The sequence below is a fragment of the Hydra vulgaris genome, chromosome 09 (genome assembly GCF_038396675.1).
Source record: "Hydra vulgaris chromosome 09, alternate assembly HydraT2T_AEP".
In the NCBI taxonomy this organism is placed as follows: domain Eukaryota; kingdom Metazoa; phylum Cnidaria; class Hydrozoa; order Anthoathecata; family Hydridae; genus Hydra; species Hydra vulgaris.
In genome coordinates, this window is record NC_088928.1 from 3,623,335 (window position 1) to 3,642,500 (window position 19,166).

At 29.1% G+C, this 19,166-nt stretch overlaps 1 protein-coding gene across 3 annotated transcripts in view; it reads left to right on the forward strand.

Annotated features, from left to right (window-relative positions):
* Positions 1 to 19,166, forward strand: part of LOC100208123 (tRNA (32-2'-O)-methyltransferase regulator THADA) — a 73,177-nt gene that overhangs the window by 46,874 nt on the left and 7,137 nt on the right. Inside the window, exons 26-31 of one of the 3 annotated variants that reach the window (XR_010640589.1) lie at positions 6,078 to 6,657; positions 6,770 to 7,309; positions 7,401 to 7,885; positions 8,279 to 8,813; positions 16,778 to 17,020; positions 18,337 to 18,440. Coding sequence is in view for 1 of the 3 variants with exons in the window: in XM_065804512.1 (XP_065660584.1) it covers positions 6,078 to 6,657; positions 6,770 to 7,309; positions 7,401 to 7,885; positions 8,279 to 8,813; positions 16,778 to 17,020; positions 18,356 to 18,440 (2,468 nt within the window). In the remaining 2 variants the exon portion in view is untranslated. The remainder of the gene's footprint in view (positions 1 to 6,077; positions 6,658 to 6,769; positions 7,310 to 7,400; positions 7,886 to 8,278; positions 8,814 to 16,777; positions 17,021 to 18,336; positions 18,441 to 19,166) is intronic. The other 2 variants (XM_065804512.1, XR_010640588.1) reach the window with 2 other exon arrangements.

Here is a 19,166-nt window from a genome sequence, read left to right on the forward strand (position 1 = left end):
AACCAAATCTTAATCAATTTAGCAGTGTGCAGTGGTCATGGTCCTGTTGAAAGGCAGCCTCATTTATTGGGTAAGGCATATTTTCCACAGTTTCCTATTATTCATGCTGTAAAATATTAAGATACATTTCCTTATTCATGTTTTTATATGGAATAGGACCTATTTCAAGAATAGGTTCCAATCCATATAAAAACTGTCATATACCTCCATATTTTAATATTGGAGCTCGAAAAGGGAATGCCTCCCTCACATTTTGCTGTTAGAATAAAATCTTTTTGAGTTAATTGTTTATATTCCCTTTTCCAGCTCTATTGGCAGCCATCAGTTGTATAATGATTAATTTAAGTTTGATCCGACCAAATAACTCTCTTCCCATTTTGCTGCACTGTCCACCTGCTCACAATTTTTTCTATATCACGTTGCAAAAGTTTTGCTGAATGAGATAGCGATTTTGGTTCTCAAATAGTCAAGTTTTTTTTTTAACATCTTAGCTTTTAACAAGGCTGCAAGCAAACCACTATTACAGTGTGATAATGGTTGGAGGTTAGCTGCAAGAGCAGGTCTAACTATGTTTACAATGCATTTTTGTCTAAAAGATAAACAGCATCATTAGAAGATCTGCCCCAGATATGGCAACAGTATCCCATACAAAGCTGGATTTGAGATTTGTAGAGATAGAGAATAGAATCCGAAGTTAGAAAGTGTCAAGCTCGATAAAGAGATGCAACCTTATGCTAATTTTGCAACAGATTTGATATATGGTTTCCAAGAAAGATTGGGAGTAAGAGTTAATCCTAGAAGATGAAGAATAAATGACTCATCGAGTACATCACTGTTCATAAATATAGGAAGATCTAAATTATTGCGATAACGATTGGCTGAAAAAAATTGAGTTTTATCTGTATTGAAGTTCACCAGCCACTGTAAGCCCCATGCTGTAGCAGAAGTGAGATCCTTTTCAAGCTCAAATGTCCCCTCCAAGCAATCAGAGAGTGTTGGCAAGAGTGAGAGTCATGACAAGAATAAATGGTTGCATCATCAGCAAACAATGCCACCTTAGATGTGAGAATATCTGGGAGATCGTTAATGTAATCTAAAAAGAGTATAGGGCCAAGAATTGAACCTTGAAGAACTCCTGAAGTTACAGGATGTGAAGAAGAGTGTTGTTCATCAAGGACAACTTTTATACTATAGTTGGAAAGAAAGGGTTCAATAATCTTTAAGGCATTACCAGATACACTGTAAGTGCTTATCACTTTATTAGTCTTGTTTTTTGGAAAACAAGACTAATAAAGTGATAAGCACTTGTTAAATAGTTTTGAAAGTATAGACGACACTTCTGCAAGGCTATAACAGGTATGTTGTCTGGACCACATGCTATAAAAGAGTCTAAGCAGGAAATCACTTTAGAAACAGAAGCTGGAATGATATGATATATCAAGCAACGGGTTAACCTGTTTGATCAAAAGATGATATTAATGAAAAGTTCTTAGCAAACAATTCAGCTTTTTTTTTAAGTGAGGTAACAAAGTCTGAACCATACAAGAGAGGTGGAACAACAGGTTGGCCCTTATTATTGATACTGTTAAAAATTCTCCAGAAGTCATAGGAGCCTAATTTTTGCGATGAAATATGAGTTTTCATGACCTGAGAATAACGGGCTTTGGCATTAGGCAAAACCTTTTTACAATGGTTCTTAGCAGTAATAAACAGACATCTGTTTTCTGGAGAATTGCTTTGCTGATAGGTATGGAAGTAACGGTTTTGATTGGATATTGCAGCGGCACAATGTGAAGAAAACCATGGAGAAGAGTGGGGCTTGACCTGGAATCGTTGAGAAGGAATAAAAGATTCCATGCCAGCCTGAATCCATGAAGTTATGTAAGAAGCACATTTGTCAACAGAAAGATGAAAGATTTCTACCCAAGGGCTATCACAAAGAAAATCACAGAAAGAGTCCCAGCCAGATTTAAGGTAGTTGTATGAGGTATGATGATAGGGGGATTCAGATGATGAAGAGGAGTGAGATAATAGTTTTAGAGAGATCTAACCGTGATCAGAAGCATCTAAGGGTGAATGTGGAGAAACTGAGCACTGACTAGGATCAGAAAAAAGACATAAGTCGAGTAGAGAAGGTAAATGGTTCATGTTGTCTGGAAAGCGAGTTGGAAAGTTGACTATTTGAGTTAAGGATTGAAAAAGGCAAAAGTTGTGGGCTTTAACACCTGCAGAGTCACTGACAATAGAGCCAAGCTATTCAGTGTGATGAACATTAAAGTCACCAACAACAGCAATATTGGCTGATGGATAAAGAGAGAGGGCTTGGTCAATATGATGAGAAATAATGTCAAAAAGAGTGCAGTTTTAAGATGAAGGAGAGCGATATAGAACGAAGAGAAAGACAATAGAGTGAGGTGGTGCTAAACAAAAGCACATGAAAGAATAGTCTGTGGATTCAAACCTAGTTTCCCGACAAGTGTGTAAATTCTAACGAATGTAAATGCCCAGGCCAAGCATGTGACTATTGGAGTCTTTACGAATCAAAGGAAGATAACCATTAACACTAAGATCACAGGATGAGATAGTCGAACTCAAATTAGTCTCACAAAGAGCAAGTAGGTCTTGTGAACTCTGCAAGAGACAAGACTCAACAGAAGAAAAGTTACTTCGAAGACCAGAAATATTAGTGAATGTTAGGTTTAGAGAACTTGGTGATGATGATGGTTTTTTGTGTTTTTTAGTTTTTGGTACTTTATTCATTTTTAAATTTGTTAAAGAACTTGACTCAAAGCATAGACAGTACTCAGTACACTGTTTAATAGCCCAAGCAATTGCCTCATTTTTATTAATAAATTACAAGCAAATCCCATGCGTTGAGTCAAGAAGATCCAGCATTGAACATCCTAAACTGGAAAAAATGTATTAAAAATACATCCGCACCAGCCTAATAGGCGTGTGATACTGGTCAACAGATAGAATCTATTTACCCCTTATGATCACTTTTCTACTCTCTACTGCACTAAACTTTTTTGGTTGACCACAAACTTTTATTTTTAGAATTTACATTTTTTTTAATTTGCTGCATGGTATTTTGACTAACATAGAAACTTTATTTTTATGTGTTGTATTTCCTTCTTCTTTTTTATTAAATCATTCTCTGTCTATAAAATTCCCATCAACAAACTATCAAAAATAATAAATTTAAACAATAAAGTTTATGAAAATAGAAAAATATTTAAGTTATGAAAATATTTGTTAGATTTGCACACCAAATTATTAAATTGATTTGAGAAAAATAATATAGATATTGCCTTCATCAACTATGGTGCAAAACTGAGTTAAAAGATGTTTGTCGCTAGACAAAATTACTTGTGTTATGGGGTAAAAGTCATACACATATATATATTTATATATATTTATATACAAATTATATTATATTTATATACAAATTATATTATATTTATATACAAATTATATTTATATACAAATATTTATATTTATATACAAATTATATTTATATGCAAATTATATTATATTTATATACAAATTCATACCACCGTACATTGAAGAACATTGATGAAAAGCGCAAGCCTTAAGGAAAAATGTACTGAAAGAACTTAAAATGGGCAAAAAAATTAATCATAATCTAACGAGAAATCAAAGAAAAGCATTTAAAGAAATTAATCAAGACAAGAAAATTGATATTTATTCATTTGATAAAGGAATAAGATTCGTGAGAATAGAACATGATAAAGCAATTGAAAAATTAGAGAACAGATTGGCCCATCAAAGATTATTAGTATTGATCCCACTCTAAGTTATGCAATTAAAATGAAGTCTTTCCTTTCAAAAATTATTAGTATTGATCCCACTCTAAGTTATGCAATTAAAATGAAGTCTTTCCTTTCAAAAATTATTAATATTGATCCCACTCTAAGTTATGCAATTAAAATGAAGTCTTTCCTTTCAAAGCTTAACAAAATGCAACGTTTTTCTAAAGATGAATATGAAAGCATATATCCGAGTGATTCTGTTCCACCACGTTTGTATGGGCTAATTAAAGCTCATAAACAAGAAAATCTTATCCGATGAGAGTCGTTGTATTAACTATTGGCACACCTTGTTATGGAATTTCGAATTACTTGGTTAGAAGAATACAACCAGTCTTGAATGAAAATCCTATTAGGTTAAAAAGTTCAAAAGACTTTATTAACAAAACTCGTGGTTAATTGACAAAAATGAAATACAGGTATCCTTTGATATTGTGAACTTATACCCATCAATACCATTAAAAGAAGCAACTTTAGTGCTTTTGGATCAATTAAATAAAAGCGTTTCTTACAAAAACTCAACTAAGCATACTTTAACTGAAACAAAACAACTAATTGAACTTAGTTTGTTTCGTTGTTATTTCTTGTGTAATGGTAATAGATTCATGAGTTGGAGAATTCAGGCTCAATTGGATTGTCTTTTATGGTTGTTTTGGCTGAATCTTTTTTACAATACCGTGAGGAAAAGACAATAAAAATGGCAATGACAATGATTCCTTCAATTGATATTAAATCCTTTCATAGATATGTAGATGATAGCCACGCTAGGTTTTCTATTTTAAAGCAAGCAGAACAGTTCCAAACAATCCTTTATAGACAACATCCTTCTTTAAAATATACTATTGAAGTTGAAAAGAAAAATAAGGTACTTAACTTTTTGGATATAACTGTTATAATTAATACACATGGAAAATATGAGTTCAAGGTTTACAGGAAAGATGCTATAACCAATATCCAAATCAAACCTCATTCTAATCACGATCCCAAAAATTTAAAAGCAATATTCAGCGGATATATACACAGAGCATACTCAATATGCAGCAAAAACCATTTAAAAGATGAGATAAATTTTTTAATTCAAGTGTTTACTAAAAATGGGTACGATAAAAAAATGCTTAAAGATATTTCTTATCGCATTCAAAGAAAATGTTTAGCAAATAAAAATGAAATTCTATCAAACTCTAGTAACCTTCCTACAATTTCTTTACCATGGATACCAATAATATCTCCCAGACTTAGAAGAATATTCAGAAAAGCTGGTTACAGAACTGTTTTTAAGTCTAATGCAAACCTAAAAACGCTATTAATGTCTAGAAATAAATCAAAATTACCACGCGACAGCCAACCTGAAACCTATTTAATTAAGTGCAAATGCTCCAAAGTCAGTGAAACAAAACTTCAAATAAGAACAAGGGTTCAACAACACCAAAAGTTTTTGACTGAAGGCAAGTTAAACCAGTCTGCATTAGCTTTGCATAAAGTAAATTGTGATGAGGATATTGAATAGGATAGGGCAGAAACACTTAAAGTTGAAGATAAAAAATTTGAAAGAAAAGTCCGTGAAGCCTTGGAGATACAAAAACATCAATGTTTTCCAATGTACAGTGGTATGAATTTGGACAATGGACAATATGTTAAAACAAATTTTTAAACTTCATTTTTTTCATACTTAAGTAAAAAAAAGCCATTATAAAGGTGACGTCAAAATTTAAAAATTTTTGTTGTTATTTAACGGTCAGAAATTTTGTAATTATATTATATTATATGCTGATGATGGCAGTGCCTATAATCCGGCAAAAATTTCAAATAAATTATTTAGTATTGAGAGAATTCGTATTATTTGATGTTTTAAATTAGTTTATATATATATATTATATATATATATATATATATATATATATATATATATATATATATATATATATATATATATATATGTAAAATTGACCATTAAAGAATTTTAATATATATATATATATATATATATATATATATATATATATATATATATATATATATATATATATATATATATATATATATTGATTAAATAATACATGTGCGATCAAATGTTTACTCATATTAAAATTCTTTAATGGTCAATTATTTTCTATTTAAAATTGTTGTAATTTAGTTATTTATAATATGAAAACATTTTATAAGGTGACTTTTAATAAATCTTATGTCTGTCAACCTAAACTAGGTTATTCAATAAATTATTTATTATTTTGATTATTTGTTTTTTAGGTTCTGTACTTGCTTTTGCATATATAATCAAGTTATTTTTTAATAATAACTTGGAAATACAACATCATCTTTTTGATGAGTCTGTTAAACTCTATTCATCAATGGCTAGTAGCTTATTACAGCTACTTATGAATTCAGATAGTTTTGATGGTAGTGAAATTTCACCTTCTTTTGCTGATATGAATAATGCAATCGATTCTTGTTTGAAAAAAAGCCCTTCTTATAGTATTGTATCAGAAAAAGTTGGTCACGTTCATTGTAAAGAGTTGCTAATCTCTTTTTGTTGGTTGAACATGAAATCTATTAGTGTTGCATTTGCAGCATTTGCAGAACTTTTAAGTGTCAAAAATTACCAATTTTTAAATATTACCAATTTTACTTTGATGATGGAGTTTTACAAGCAGTCACTTATAAAATGTCGCCACAAGGGAATTGTGGAATCTTGTTATGCAAGTTTTTGTACATATGCAAAAAGTGTTTCAAACATTCCTGTCTTTTGGCAAGATCTAATGCGACATTGTATTGAAACGATTGGATTTTGCACATCATTTTCACATACATCATCTGTAACGATGAGGAGGTAATAGTTTGTTAAAATATTAAACAAGGAAAAACTGTTGAAAATATAACATAAAAAGTTCTAATTCTCTCATTTAATTTTATTTTTTATTTTTTTATTGTTGCTTTTTAAGTGTTGGAATACCAATGTTTGTGCAAGCAATTCTTTCAGCAGAACCATCTGGAAACCATGGTTCTTTTTTATGTGACATTGTCAGTCGATTAGTTCAAACGGCAAGCACACCCTTAGAAAATGTTGACAGGAGTTTGCCACAGTTTAATGCAATAAGTATACTCAAAGCTATATTTCGAGATACTTCATTAAGAGGAGCAGTATTACCATATGTTGAACGTGGAATAATTTTGACCATTGAAGGTTTTTTGTCTCCATCATGGTCAATTAGAAACGCCTCTACACAACTTTTAGGGGCTTTAATTCAGAGAATGTTAGGCCAAAGAATTAGCCAAACTGAAGATAATTCTCAAAATGCTGGTACAGTTGATATTTTTTTTAATCGTTACCAAAGTTTATGTGAATACTTTGTTAGCAGTTTAAGCGGTGTCTCAAAAAGAATGTTTTCGCATCCCAGACTTCCTTGCACATTGCACCATGTTATACCTGTTTTAACAATTTTATCAAAGCTTCATCCAGCTTCAGTAATACAAAATAAGAGGTTGTTTTTTTTATTCTTTCAAAGTATTTTTACTCTATTTATCTATAATAATTTTTTTTTCTGTATTTTTCTGTGTCATGTGTTTTTTCAGGTCTCATGAAATTCTTCTGAATCTTTTGTCTTTCAAAAGCTCTCCAGTTTGGAAAATTCGTGATTTGACTACTAAAGCGATTCTTGCTTTTACACCAATGTCAAGATATGCTATCTTTTGTGAAGAAGTTTACTCTGAGTTAGTAGTTAGTACCTGCAAAAACACAATCCATTCTTTACTCATGATTTTGTTAAAAATGTCTTCCATAAATGATTGCTGCCCATCTGTTTATGTTGCTATTTTTGGTGTTTTAAACCGTTTGTATGAGAAAAACTTATGCTGTATTTCACAGAGTGTCTATATTGATACATTGATCCAATGTTGTAAATATTTGAAATCAAAAGACGTTTTGATGTTCACATTTTTCTATGTAAAAAAAGCCATGACTTCTCTTTGTAAAGATTTAATTGTCGGCCAGCCTTACCTTGAAAAATCTTTAGCAAAAGTTGCTGTTTATTTTGCTAAAAATGAAAATAAATTTATTGGTAAGCAAATTCTATTGTTAAATTTTCTGGGTAAAAAAAATCATTTTTTAATTTTTAAAATGTTATAAAAAGTATATATATTAATATATGTATATATATATTTTTTATTTGTATATATTTGTATATATATATATATATATATATATATATATATATATATATATATATATATATATATATATATATACATATTTATATATATATATATATATATATATATATACATATTTATAAATATATATATACATATTTATATTTATATATATATGTATATATTTATATATATATATATATATATATATATATATATATATATATATATATATATATATATATATATATGTTATAACACAAATATAAAAATTTATAAAAAACATTTCACTATTTTTATAGAAAACAAAAGTGAAAATGAAAATGATCTGGTTTACGAGGTTACCATCTCCCCAAACTCTGGTCTTCACTTGCAGTTTCTAAAAAACATTACCTCGTGCATAAATGTTATAAGCAACAATTCACAATTGCTTGTTGCTAAATTTGCATTAAAATGTATTGCGCATTCTCAATCGCAACTTTTTCTACAAACTACTTTTACTTGTTTAAGTTTTCTGCCAAAGAAAAGTTGGACTTATTGGACAGGACATAATGAAGATGAATATTTTACAAGTCACTTTTTAAAATTAATTATGCAATATCCTGGATTAAAGTCTGTAATTTTACCAAATTTGTACAAGGTTATGTCTCAAAGATTACAAAACAAATGGAAAAGTTTTTCTGACCTGAAAACCATGTGTGAATTTATTAAAAGTTTCAGTATGGCAGAACAAATTGAAGATTTGCGGTTAGCTGCTGCAAATTCTATTGGTTTTCTAGAAGATTTTGTTTTATTACTACCATCAGCTAAAAACGAAAATACTTCAAACCTAATGCGGTATTCCTTTTTTTTTTTTAACTTTTCATTTTCATTGTTAGCATTGTTATCATTATTATGTCATTATTTGATATGTGTTTTTAATTATTTGACATTAGATATTAACTTTATGACTCAATAATGTAATAAATACTAAAATATGTTTTATATATCTTGCCTGAAATCCAGTGGTGTAGGAACTACACACACTAAACACAACATAATTCAATATTACAATAATATAATTATAAAGTAATACATTTAATATAACATAATTTAATAAGTACGTAGTACATGTAACAAACTCAATGGTTTTCCAAAATATTGTTGGCGCTCATTATTTGCCAGTACAAATTCTTTATAAATAGTGTTGATGTCAACTTCTTCCAAAATATCTTTATAAATATGACTCACAATGGTGCTGTTTAGTCTTTTTAGATTCATAGTAGAATGGAGATATGTTTTTAACCTTCTTAGGCTGAAAAATGATCTTTCTGCTGTTGCTGTACTGACCGGTATAGTAAGAAAGACTTTTAGAACTTTACACACTTCATCAAACATTTTAGATGCATCATTTTTGACAAATATTTCAACTAATGTTGAGATGGTGGTTATCTTAGTAATTGGCTTTACTTTGTTGCTTTTGCTATATTTGATTAATTCAGGTAGCACGTGAAGTTGGCATGTTAACCTTGTCCAGTCAGGGTACATTTTTGACAGTGATAAATCTCGATAGTTTCTGACTCCAAGTTTTCCGAGCTCAGATTCAGATTCTAACCACCGTGGTTGTTTTCGAGTCCGTGGAATTGATGGCTCACTTACTTTCAAATCATTAGCTTCAGATTTTACTTCTTTGTAGAACTGATCAAATGATGTATCTCTTAATCTTTGCAAATTCTGTTTGATGACTGTCACACTCTTCATAGCTTCAGTTAAGGACAAGGCTTTCGTTTTTAACGTACCTGAAGTCTGCTCTGTTGCATTAAAAAAAAAAAAGTACATTTTCATGCTAAAATTTATTTCAAGTTTTTGAAGTTATTCCCCTTGTGATATTCCCCTTGCTTTGGACGCAGAGTTATCTGATACCAATTCTCCAATTTCTGCTATTGCATTTATAACAGACTTGTAAGTCGTTTTATCTGACAATCCTTCAAAGGCACTAGAACGAACAGCCCAGCAAGTAGGACACAATGGTTTTAGGTTCTTATTCCAACTTAACTTTGATGTCACTAGAGACAACGTAGCTAATATGGTAGCTGGAATAAAAGAGGCAGGTTACAACAGTTTGCCGTGTTTTTTACACACTTTGCAATTTGTATTGAATGATGCTGTATTTGCCCAGATATATATTAAAAATATATCAACAACTTGTAAAAACATAATAACCTATTTTAATCATTCGCCATTTTCTTTTGAAGCTTATCAAAAATATCAAACTCATTATCAAGTGCCAGAAAATAGGTTCAAACAAGACATTACACCAAGTTGGAATAGTCAACATTTTATGTTAGAAAGAATTTTTGAACAGAAGTTTTGATTTTTTTCCAAATAAAGAAGCTGATAAATTTTGAAAATATTATTAAACGGCTTGTAGATTGCTCAAAAAGTCTTCAACAAAAAATCATACGGAATTTCAACCCGAGCTCAGTTTGTCATCAAGTACAATAAATCTAGATTTCAATTTTTCAATATGCTTTGAAGATTTTATTAAAAATAAAAACACTTTAATCAAAAACACATCAATATCTGAAGCTCTGCAAGAAACAGAAAACAAACATTATTTAAAATTGAAAAATGAAGTTTTAATTTGTTTGTGCGATGATATTATCATGCAACAAGATAGTCCTATGGTATGGTGGAGAGTAAATAGAAATAACTTCAAGCAATTAGCTCCAATAGCTCAGAAGTATTTATTATGCCCTCCACCTTCTGTTGAAAGTGAAAAAAATTTTTTTTGTTTTTTATAAAGAGATAAAAATTCTAAGTAAACTTATCATGACACCATTTTCTTTTTAGAATTGAAATAAAAAGTGTTTCTCTAAAATTGTATTTATTTTTTGAAAGTTTTCATGGATAAAAAAAACTTGAAAATGTATATTATTTTAACAAAGTTTTTATAATAGCTTTTAAAATAAAGCTTTGGTTCTGATTTAGGTCTAAGTATTTGTTTACAAGTTCTAATTCCATAAATAAGTTTACATGATTTAAAATTGTATGGTTTCATGTTTTCAAAAATTGTAATAATTAGTTAATCCATCGGTATTAGCCTTTTCCTATTCATCAATATTGGAATCAACCAAAAATGTGCAATGGGTACATCACTTATATGTACATACACTTATATATATATATATATATATATATATATATATATATATATATATATATATATATATATATATATATATATATATATATATATATTATTAGGCTAAATTAGTTGTGAAATTTAATAATAAAATCACCTGAAAATAATTCAAGAGCAGTTAGAGTATAACTAAGTGTCAAAATATTTGTAAACTTTTATACTGCAATTATTTTGAAATTCAAAAGCATAGAACATGGTAAGCATGGTAACAACATGGAACATGGTAAGCATGGTAACAACATGGAGCATGGTAAAGAAATTTCAAATGAGTAAAGAATTTAATTATAAAAGTTGCAGAAAAATTTCTCACAGAAAAGTTTCTTATCTTTATGATATTTCAAAACTTTGAAATAGTCAATAGTTTTGTCAGTACAACATTCCACACATTTGTGCACCTTAAGTATTTTTACTGAAATAGCCTGATAGATTATTGGTATGGTATTGCATAAATGATCCTTGCAAGGCTGTTGTCAAACCCAATATAATTATGTGTCAGTTTTATGGCACAAACTGTAGCATCTATGCAACTAAATGTTGATTATGTCAAAATAATCTGTATGGTGGTTGTCTAATTTAGAAACTGCTGATGGTTGAAATTTGGAATCCAGAAGTTTACAAAAGATCATATTAGGTGGACAGTGGACAAAAGTCCTTTTCTCTGTCAGACATCCAGTAGGAGACAGACTCAATCTAAAATATCAGTTACCTACTGTTAAACATGGTAGAGGAAATGTTATAGTTTTGGGATGTTTTAGACCAATGTCTCCTTCATTACATAGTAGATATTATAAACCAGAGAGTAAATTTAGTTTTTTTTTCCAACAACCTCGCCCCCAACAACGCCGCAAGCAACCAATATTAGAGTTGGAAGTTACTTGAGAGAAAAGATGAAGTTTATAGAGCAAGATAATGATTGACAGACGACTTAAAAGATTGCAAGTTATATGAATCAGGAAAGCAAGATGAAGGAAGCTAATTCCAAAGAACTGATGTTCAAGACTAGACGAATAAGAGTTTTTGGAGCATATAGGAATAGTCACAGAAAAAGGATGAGACTTAATTGAATGACTAGTAACAAGAGAATGGATTTTAGTAGATGGCACAAGAGATGCTAGCTCTTTAGAGCAGTACCCATTATAGTATTTGTTAAAAGAGAAAAAGAAGCAACATAACAATGTGATAATGGTTGGAAGTTGACTGCAAGAGCAGGTCCAACTATGTTTACAATGCATTTTTGCACCTTGTCTAAAAGAGAAAGGAATTCCAAGATCCGCCCCCGATATAGCAACAGTATTCCATACATGGCTGAATTTGAGATTTATAGATAAATCTAATAAAGACTAGTATTCGGAGTAAGAAAGTGTGGGGAATGATAACGCGATGCAACCTTAGCAGGTGCTGATTTTGCAATGGATTTTATATATGGTTTCCAAAAAAGATCAGAAGTAAGAGTTAATCTTAAAAGATGAAGGTTAGATGACTCGTTGAGTACATCACTGTTCATAAATAAAGGAATATCTAAATTATTGCGGTAATGATTGGCTGAAAAAAATTGAGTTTTATCTAAATTAAAGTTCACTAGCCACTGTAAGCCCTATGCTGTAGCAGAAGTCAGATACTTTTCAAGCTCAAATGCCCCCATTTCAGAGGGCATTTGAGCTTGAAAAGTATCTGACTTCTGCTACAGCATAGATCAGAGAGTGTTGGCTTCTTATCAAGGCAAGAATAAATGGTGCTATCATCAGCGAACAATGCCACCTTAAATATAAGAATATCTGAAAGATTGTTAATGTAAATTAAAAAGTGCATAGGGCCAAGAATTAAACCTTGAGGAACCCCTGAAGTTACAGAATAAGAAGAAGAGTGTTGCCCATTGAAGATAACTTTTATACTACAATTGGAAAGGAAGGATTCAACAATCTTAAAGATTTTACCTGATACACTGTAAAAAGAAAGCTTATGGAGAAGACCAGCATGCTAAACTTTATCAAAAGCTTTAGAAATGTTAAGAGCAATAGCCCTAACCTCTCCACCTCTATCTAATATATGATAAAACCTATCAGTTATTACTGTTAGCAAATCGGTGGTAGAACGATAAGATCGAAATCCATATTGATGATCAGAAAGTAAGTTATTAGATTCAAGATGAGAGATTAAGTGCTTGTTAATTAATGACTCAAAAACTTTGCTTATAATAGGAAAAAGACTAATGGGACAGTAGTTATACAAGTCAGATCGTTCTCCAGAGTTTTTGAAAATAGGGATAACAGATGCTGCTTTCCAGCATGACGGAAAACAAGGCTCTAATAAGCAGTTGTTAAATAGTTTTGAAAGTATAGATGACAGCTCTACCCTTCTGCAAGACTACAACAGGTATGTTGTTCGGACCAAAAACTGCAGTAGAGTATAAGCAGGAAATCACTTTAGAAATAGAAGCTGGAGTAATACAAATGTCAAGCAATGGATCAACCTGTTTGTCGGCAATATAAGATATAACGCAATAAGTGGAATCAAGAGATGATATTGATGAAAAGTTCTTAGCAAATAATTCAGCTTTGTCTTTAGGTGAGGTGACAAAATCTGAACCATGCAAGTGAGGTGGAATGACAGATTTGCCCTTATTATTGATACTATTAAAGATTCTCCAGAAATCTTAAGAGCCTAATTTTTGCAATGAAATACGAGATTTCATGACCTGAGAATAGCGGGCTTTAGCATTAAACAAAACCATTTTACAATGGTTTCTAGCAATAGTAAACAGACGTCTGTTTTCTGGGGAATTATTTTGCTGATAGATATAGAAGTAATGGTTTCGATCAGAAATTGCAGCAGCACAATGTCAGGTAAACCAAGGAGAAGAGTGAGGCTTGACTTGGAATCGTTGAGAGGGAATAAAAGATTCCATGTCAGCCTGAATCCATGAAGTTATGTAAGAAACCTATTCATCAGCAGTATGACAAAAGATTTCTACCCAAAGGTCATCACAAAGAAAATCACGGAAAGAGTGTCAGTCAGCTTTAAGTTATGAACAATGAACAACAAATGAACAATGAACAGTGAACAACAAAACAATGAACAATTAACAACAGCTTTAAGGTTATGAACAATGTTATGTTGTTTAGCTTTAAGTTATGAACAATGAACAACAATGAACAGTGAACAACAAAACAATGAGCAATGAACAACAGCTTTAAGTTATGAACAATGTTATGTTGCTAAATGCAAAAGATGAAATGACTTGCAAATTAAACCCTAACAGCAAGATAATGATTTAAAGTAATAAAGTTTTGTTTAGGAAAATTACAAAATAGATTAAATCACAAGGCATAATTAAATTAAGATTATTAAATCACAATATATATAAGTTCTTAAATGATTGTCACAGAACCTAGATCTCAATCCAATCAAGCATTGTTGGGAGTGTATCAATCAGCAAATAGTTGGTAGAAAACCAACTAGCAAAGACCATTATTTTGCTTTGATTGAAGAATATGTGTGTAACTCATGATGTCCTTATTAATTCAGTTGATTTGATTTTGCATTAAAATGATTATCATTGCTTTGATGCCTTTTTGAAGACAAGTGGATAATATAACATATGGATACCAAATTCTTATTGCAACTATCCATGGAAAAAAACTTCAATGCTTTTTAAAATAAATTTCTATCAAAATTCGGTTGTTTTTAAACTTTTGCAAGAAAATCTTTTTAAAATAAAATTATTTTTTGATATATAATATAAGATATTTGAAAGTGAAAATTGAATAACTTATATAGTTTTATTTTTAGTCTTATTTTTTTTGCTTTTGCTCTGGAAATTGTTCGTTACAGAACTGTAAAAATTCTTTCAACGAGAACTGTTAAAAATCTTTCAACGAGAACTGTAAAAATTCTTTCAACGAGAACTGTAAAAATTCTTTCAACGAGAACTGTAAAAATTCTTTCAACGAGAACTGTAAAAATTCTTTCAACGAGAACTGTAAAAATTCTTTCAACGAGAACTGTAAAAATTCTTTCAATGATTGTATACATATGGTAGATTAACTTGGCAAAGTATCAAAATCTTTTAATTTTGTCCAAAAGAAATATTTTTAAGATTTTGCTAAAAAAACACCTTAAATTGGAAAGATTCAAATAAGATTTTTTTTTTCAAACATTATTCTAAATAAAGTTACCACAAAGAGAGCTTTGAAGTAAGTTTTACAAAAAAATGTTTGTATAGTTGTTTTTTTTTTAGATTATTTTAATCTAGGAAGAAATGAAATAAAGTAATAAAAGACTGGAAGTAACAAAAAATTGCAATTAATAATGGAAGAAATCAAGCATTTTAGGAACTAATAAAAAAGGAATTCAGAATAAAAAATAATAATAAAGAAGGAATTCATTAGCAGTTTTAAATTAATGTCTTGCAACTTGTTAGGAATTGGGCTTTGCTCAATAAAATTTTTGAATTATAACATTTTTAAATGCCTAACAAAAGTAAACATCATGAACATTACCACCATGTGTGTTTTGTGCACAAAACGGTGTGTTTTGTGCACAAAACACACCGTTTTGTGTATATTACAAATGATATTTACAAAAATGTAAAAGAGAAATTACAACGTATTGAAAAAATGAAATAATTTATTTAAAATCAATTTTAATAATAAAAAAAGATTTTAGAGGAGTTTGTGATAACAGTCAAAAGTTGCTCAAAATTAAATGCAGGTAAAAAAAAAATTTATTGCCTGACCTGTTTAGTTTTGAATAATATAAAATAATAAAAAATGACAATTTTCAAGAACACAGGTATTGTTCATTGCAAGAGTTTGAAATACTAAGCAATCATGTTCTACTTGGAATGCAATACTTGATAGATTATCTTATAAAGAATGGAATTCATGATGGAAGATCATTTTAGGAAATTAGGCATGGTCTTATAAACACATCGAGGCAATTGATGACACATTTAGCCCTCCGCTGAAAATTCAAAAATTACTTAAGAATTCAACAGCTTCAGATTCTGGAGTCAAGCGCCTAATCATTAAAATTGCAGAAGTTCCAGAATCTAACATCTAATTTTTAGAATCATGTAATCTAGCATCTCCAGAATCTAACATTTCCAGAATCCTACAAAAATATTATGATTGGATTAGTTTAAGACATTGCTAGATTTAATTAACAAAACCAATGTCACATTCAAAATTCCATGCAGTCTTAAATTTACTTTTTTGTGGAATTTAATCACATTCAAGCAAACATTCCTGCTATTGGTGTGACATTGACTCAGAAATTTTATCTAACAGTGAAATCTTAAGAACATTCAGAAGTGTGAGTCTATTGTTTTTGCAATTCAACAATAATTGGTTAAGTTTTAAAGTTTTTCAAACTTTTATTTTTGATAAACTCACTTTTTACAATTTTATTTGTATTTTCTTTCTAAAAATAACAAAAATACTAATTTTTATTGAAAGTTTATGGAAAATTAAACACTACAAATAAAATGGTGCAGTTCACTCAAAGTATCAGTAAAAGTTTAATAAACAATTTGTAAAATGAAATTAAAAATTAAGTGTAAAATTAAAAAAATATTTTGATGAACTATTATTATTTAAAATAATTGTTGTTAACTTAGTTTGCTTCCATTGTTACTCTCGTCGTGTGTGTGCCTACTTCAAGACGAAGATGAAGATATTCGAAAGATTGCTACACTAAATGTTCAGTTTGTTCAAAAGTTAAATAAAAACTATGTTCATCCTAACATGGTTCTTGTTTGTCTATTTTCTTATGTTGAGCATCTTGCAACAGAGAATGAATTTGCATGTGAATGGCTCTGTGAAACTTTATGTAAAAGTTTTGAAAAAGACATTGATAGCAGGTATAATATTTATATAAAAGTTAGATAAGTGTTTATCTTTTATATAATTTAAATTAGAATTAAAAAGTTAAAAAATTTTAAGAAAAGTTATTTTGCTAAAATTTTTAAAATAAAATAAAAAATTATAAATTTTTTAAATGAAAAAAATAATTTTTAATTTTTTGTGTAAAGTTTTAAAAGTCTTTTATCTAAAAAAGGCAAACTTTTTTCTTAGCTCTTTCCATTTTAGCTTTTTCCATAACATCGGTTGTGTTGGTTTTATAATTAATGCTTAGGTCGATCAACTGTTCATTACAAAGAGTAACTTCACTTTATATCTCATACCTCGTTACAAAGAGTAACTTCACCTTTTATCTGGAAAAAAATTTAAAAAATCTAAAAAGTTAATAAAGTTACTTTGAGTAAAAAAATTTATATACAAATAATAAAATTATATATAAGTAATAAAGCAAATAATTTTATATACAAACATAATAACTCTTGACGTTTCTTTTCTTTTTTAGTTTCTTGCTATATTTTCAAATACTAGCAGAGAAACTTTTGTACCTTGCTCTCTGCCAGACACATACAAAATGCTTATTAGTCCAAGTAAGGTTTTTATATTTCACTCTTATCGTTATGATGGGGAACTTCATCTAATTTACAACTTCAGCCTGATATATAATAAAGGTTTTCCAATATACACTGCAATTTTTTTTTTTTTCTCTTTTTTTGTTAATATGTTTCATTGTCTTAAAAGTTTTGACTAGTTTTAAATTGATTTTTTTATCAGTGGCAATCTTAAAAATTCTTTTTGTTTTATCAACTATGTCAGATGTTTCAACAGTACCTATAAACATCTCTTTTATAGTAGTTTGTCGAGCTTTTGAAGATATTTGTTGCAAGTTTTTATCAAAACATGCTTTATTTTGCAGCTCATTTTGTTTACAATTTTTTTAACAATTTCTGAATTTGCAAAAATCTCTCTTTTCTTTTATATTAGACATTTATTTCAAATGTTGTGAAAAATGTTTCCAATGTCTTGAAAAATATTTCCGATGTCATAAAAATTAAAAAAATAATAGTGCTAACTTTGATACAAAAAAGTAAATGTTTTTTAATTTTAATTAAATCTTTATAAGTTGATCAGTAGAGACAGATTTAAAGGGTCAAATCAGGCGGGGAGGTAAGTCATTTTTACAAATCAGCCTCTTTTAATCCCCACACTTATTGAATTTTATCTAATTTAATTAAAAATACATACTTAATTTTTTAAAACCTAAGCTACTGTATTTTCAGCATTTCCATTGTTTATTAACTAATAATACCCAAAACAGATTTTTTGAATTTTTTTAGTGAGCTACTTTTATTCGAACAAGAAGCAGCCAACTTGTATATTGAAGAAAGTGTTGTTATCGATCTTGCTGCTTTTTCACTCAAAGTATATTTATTTATATATATATATATATATATATATATATATATATATATATATATATATATATATATATATATATATTAGGGTACAGCGAAATTCTTATGTTTTTGAAAAAATAAAGTTTAAGCTTAGGAAAAAGTATATTCTTATGTAAAATTAAATTTCAAGGTAGGTTTACTATGGACCACTTTTCGACTAGAAAATATCTTGATACCCAAATTTTCACATTTAGACATTGTTAAAATTGAATTAAATTAGTATAAAATAAAGATAACCCGTTTTTATGTATTAGACTCTCATAAAGAGCCCAGTGCCGAATCAATTTTAAAATAGATTTTGGCTTAGCTCTTCGCTGTTTAAAATCATTATAAGATTGTAGTTTATTACTATTTAATTTGTTATTTAATTGAGCTATACATAAATTGTCAAATGTCAAAAGCTAAGACTAAACATTCATCCATCACTAGAATTTCATAGTTTATTGGACCTGGAAAGAATTTTTTTCCTAGTGAACTGCTTACAAACAGACCAGTTATTAAAAGATAAATTTTATTGAAAGAACGAAAGAGTATACACCAAAACAAATATTTTAACAGAGACCTTGCAAGCAATCTAGTTCCACTTGTTTTTGGTCAATGGAGAAAAGCATGTGTTAAGTTTCAATAACCAGTTATTATTGGTGAAAGTAGAAAATGTTGCATGAGGAAGGACTAAAGTAAAATTAAAAGA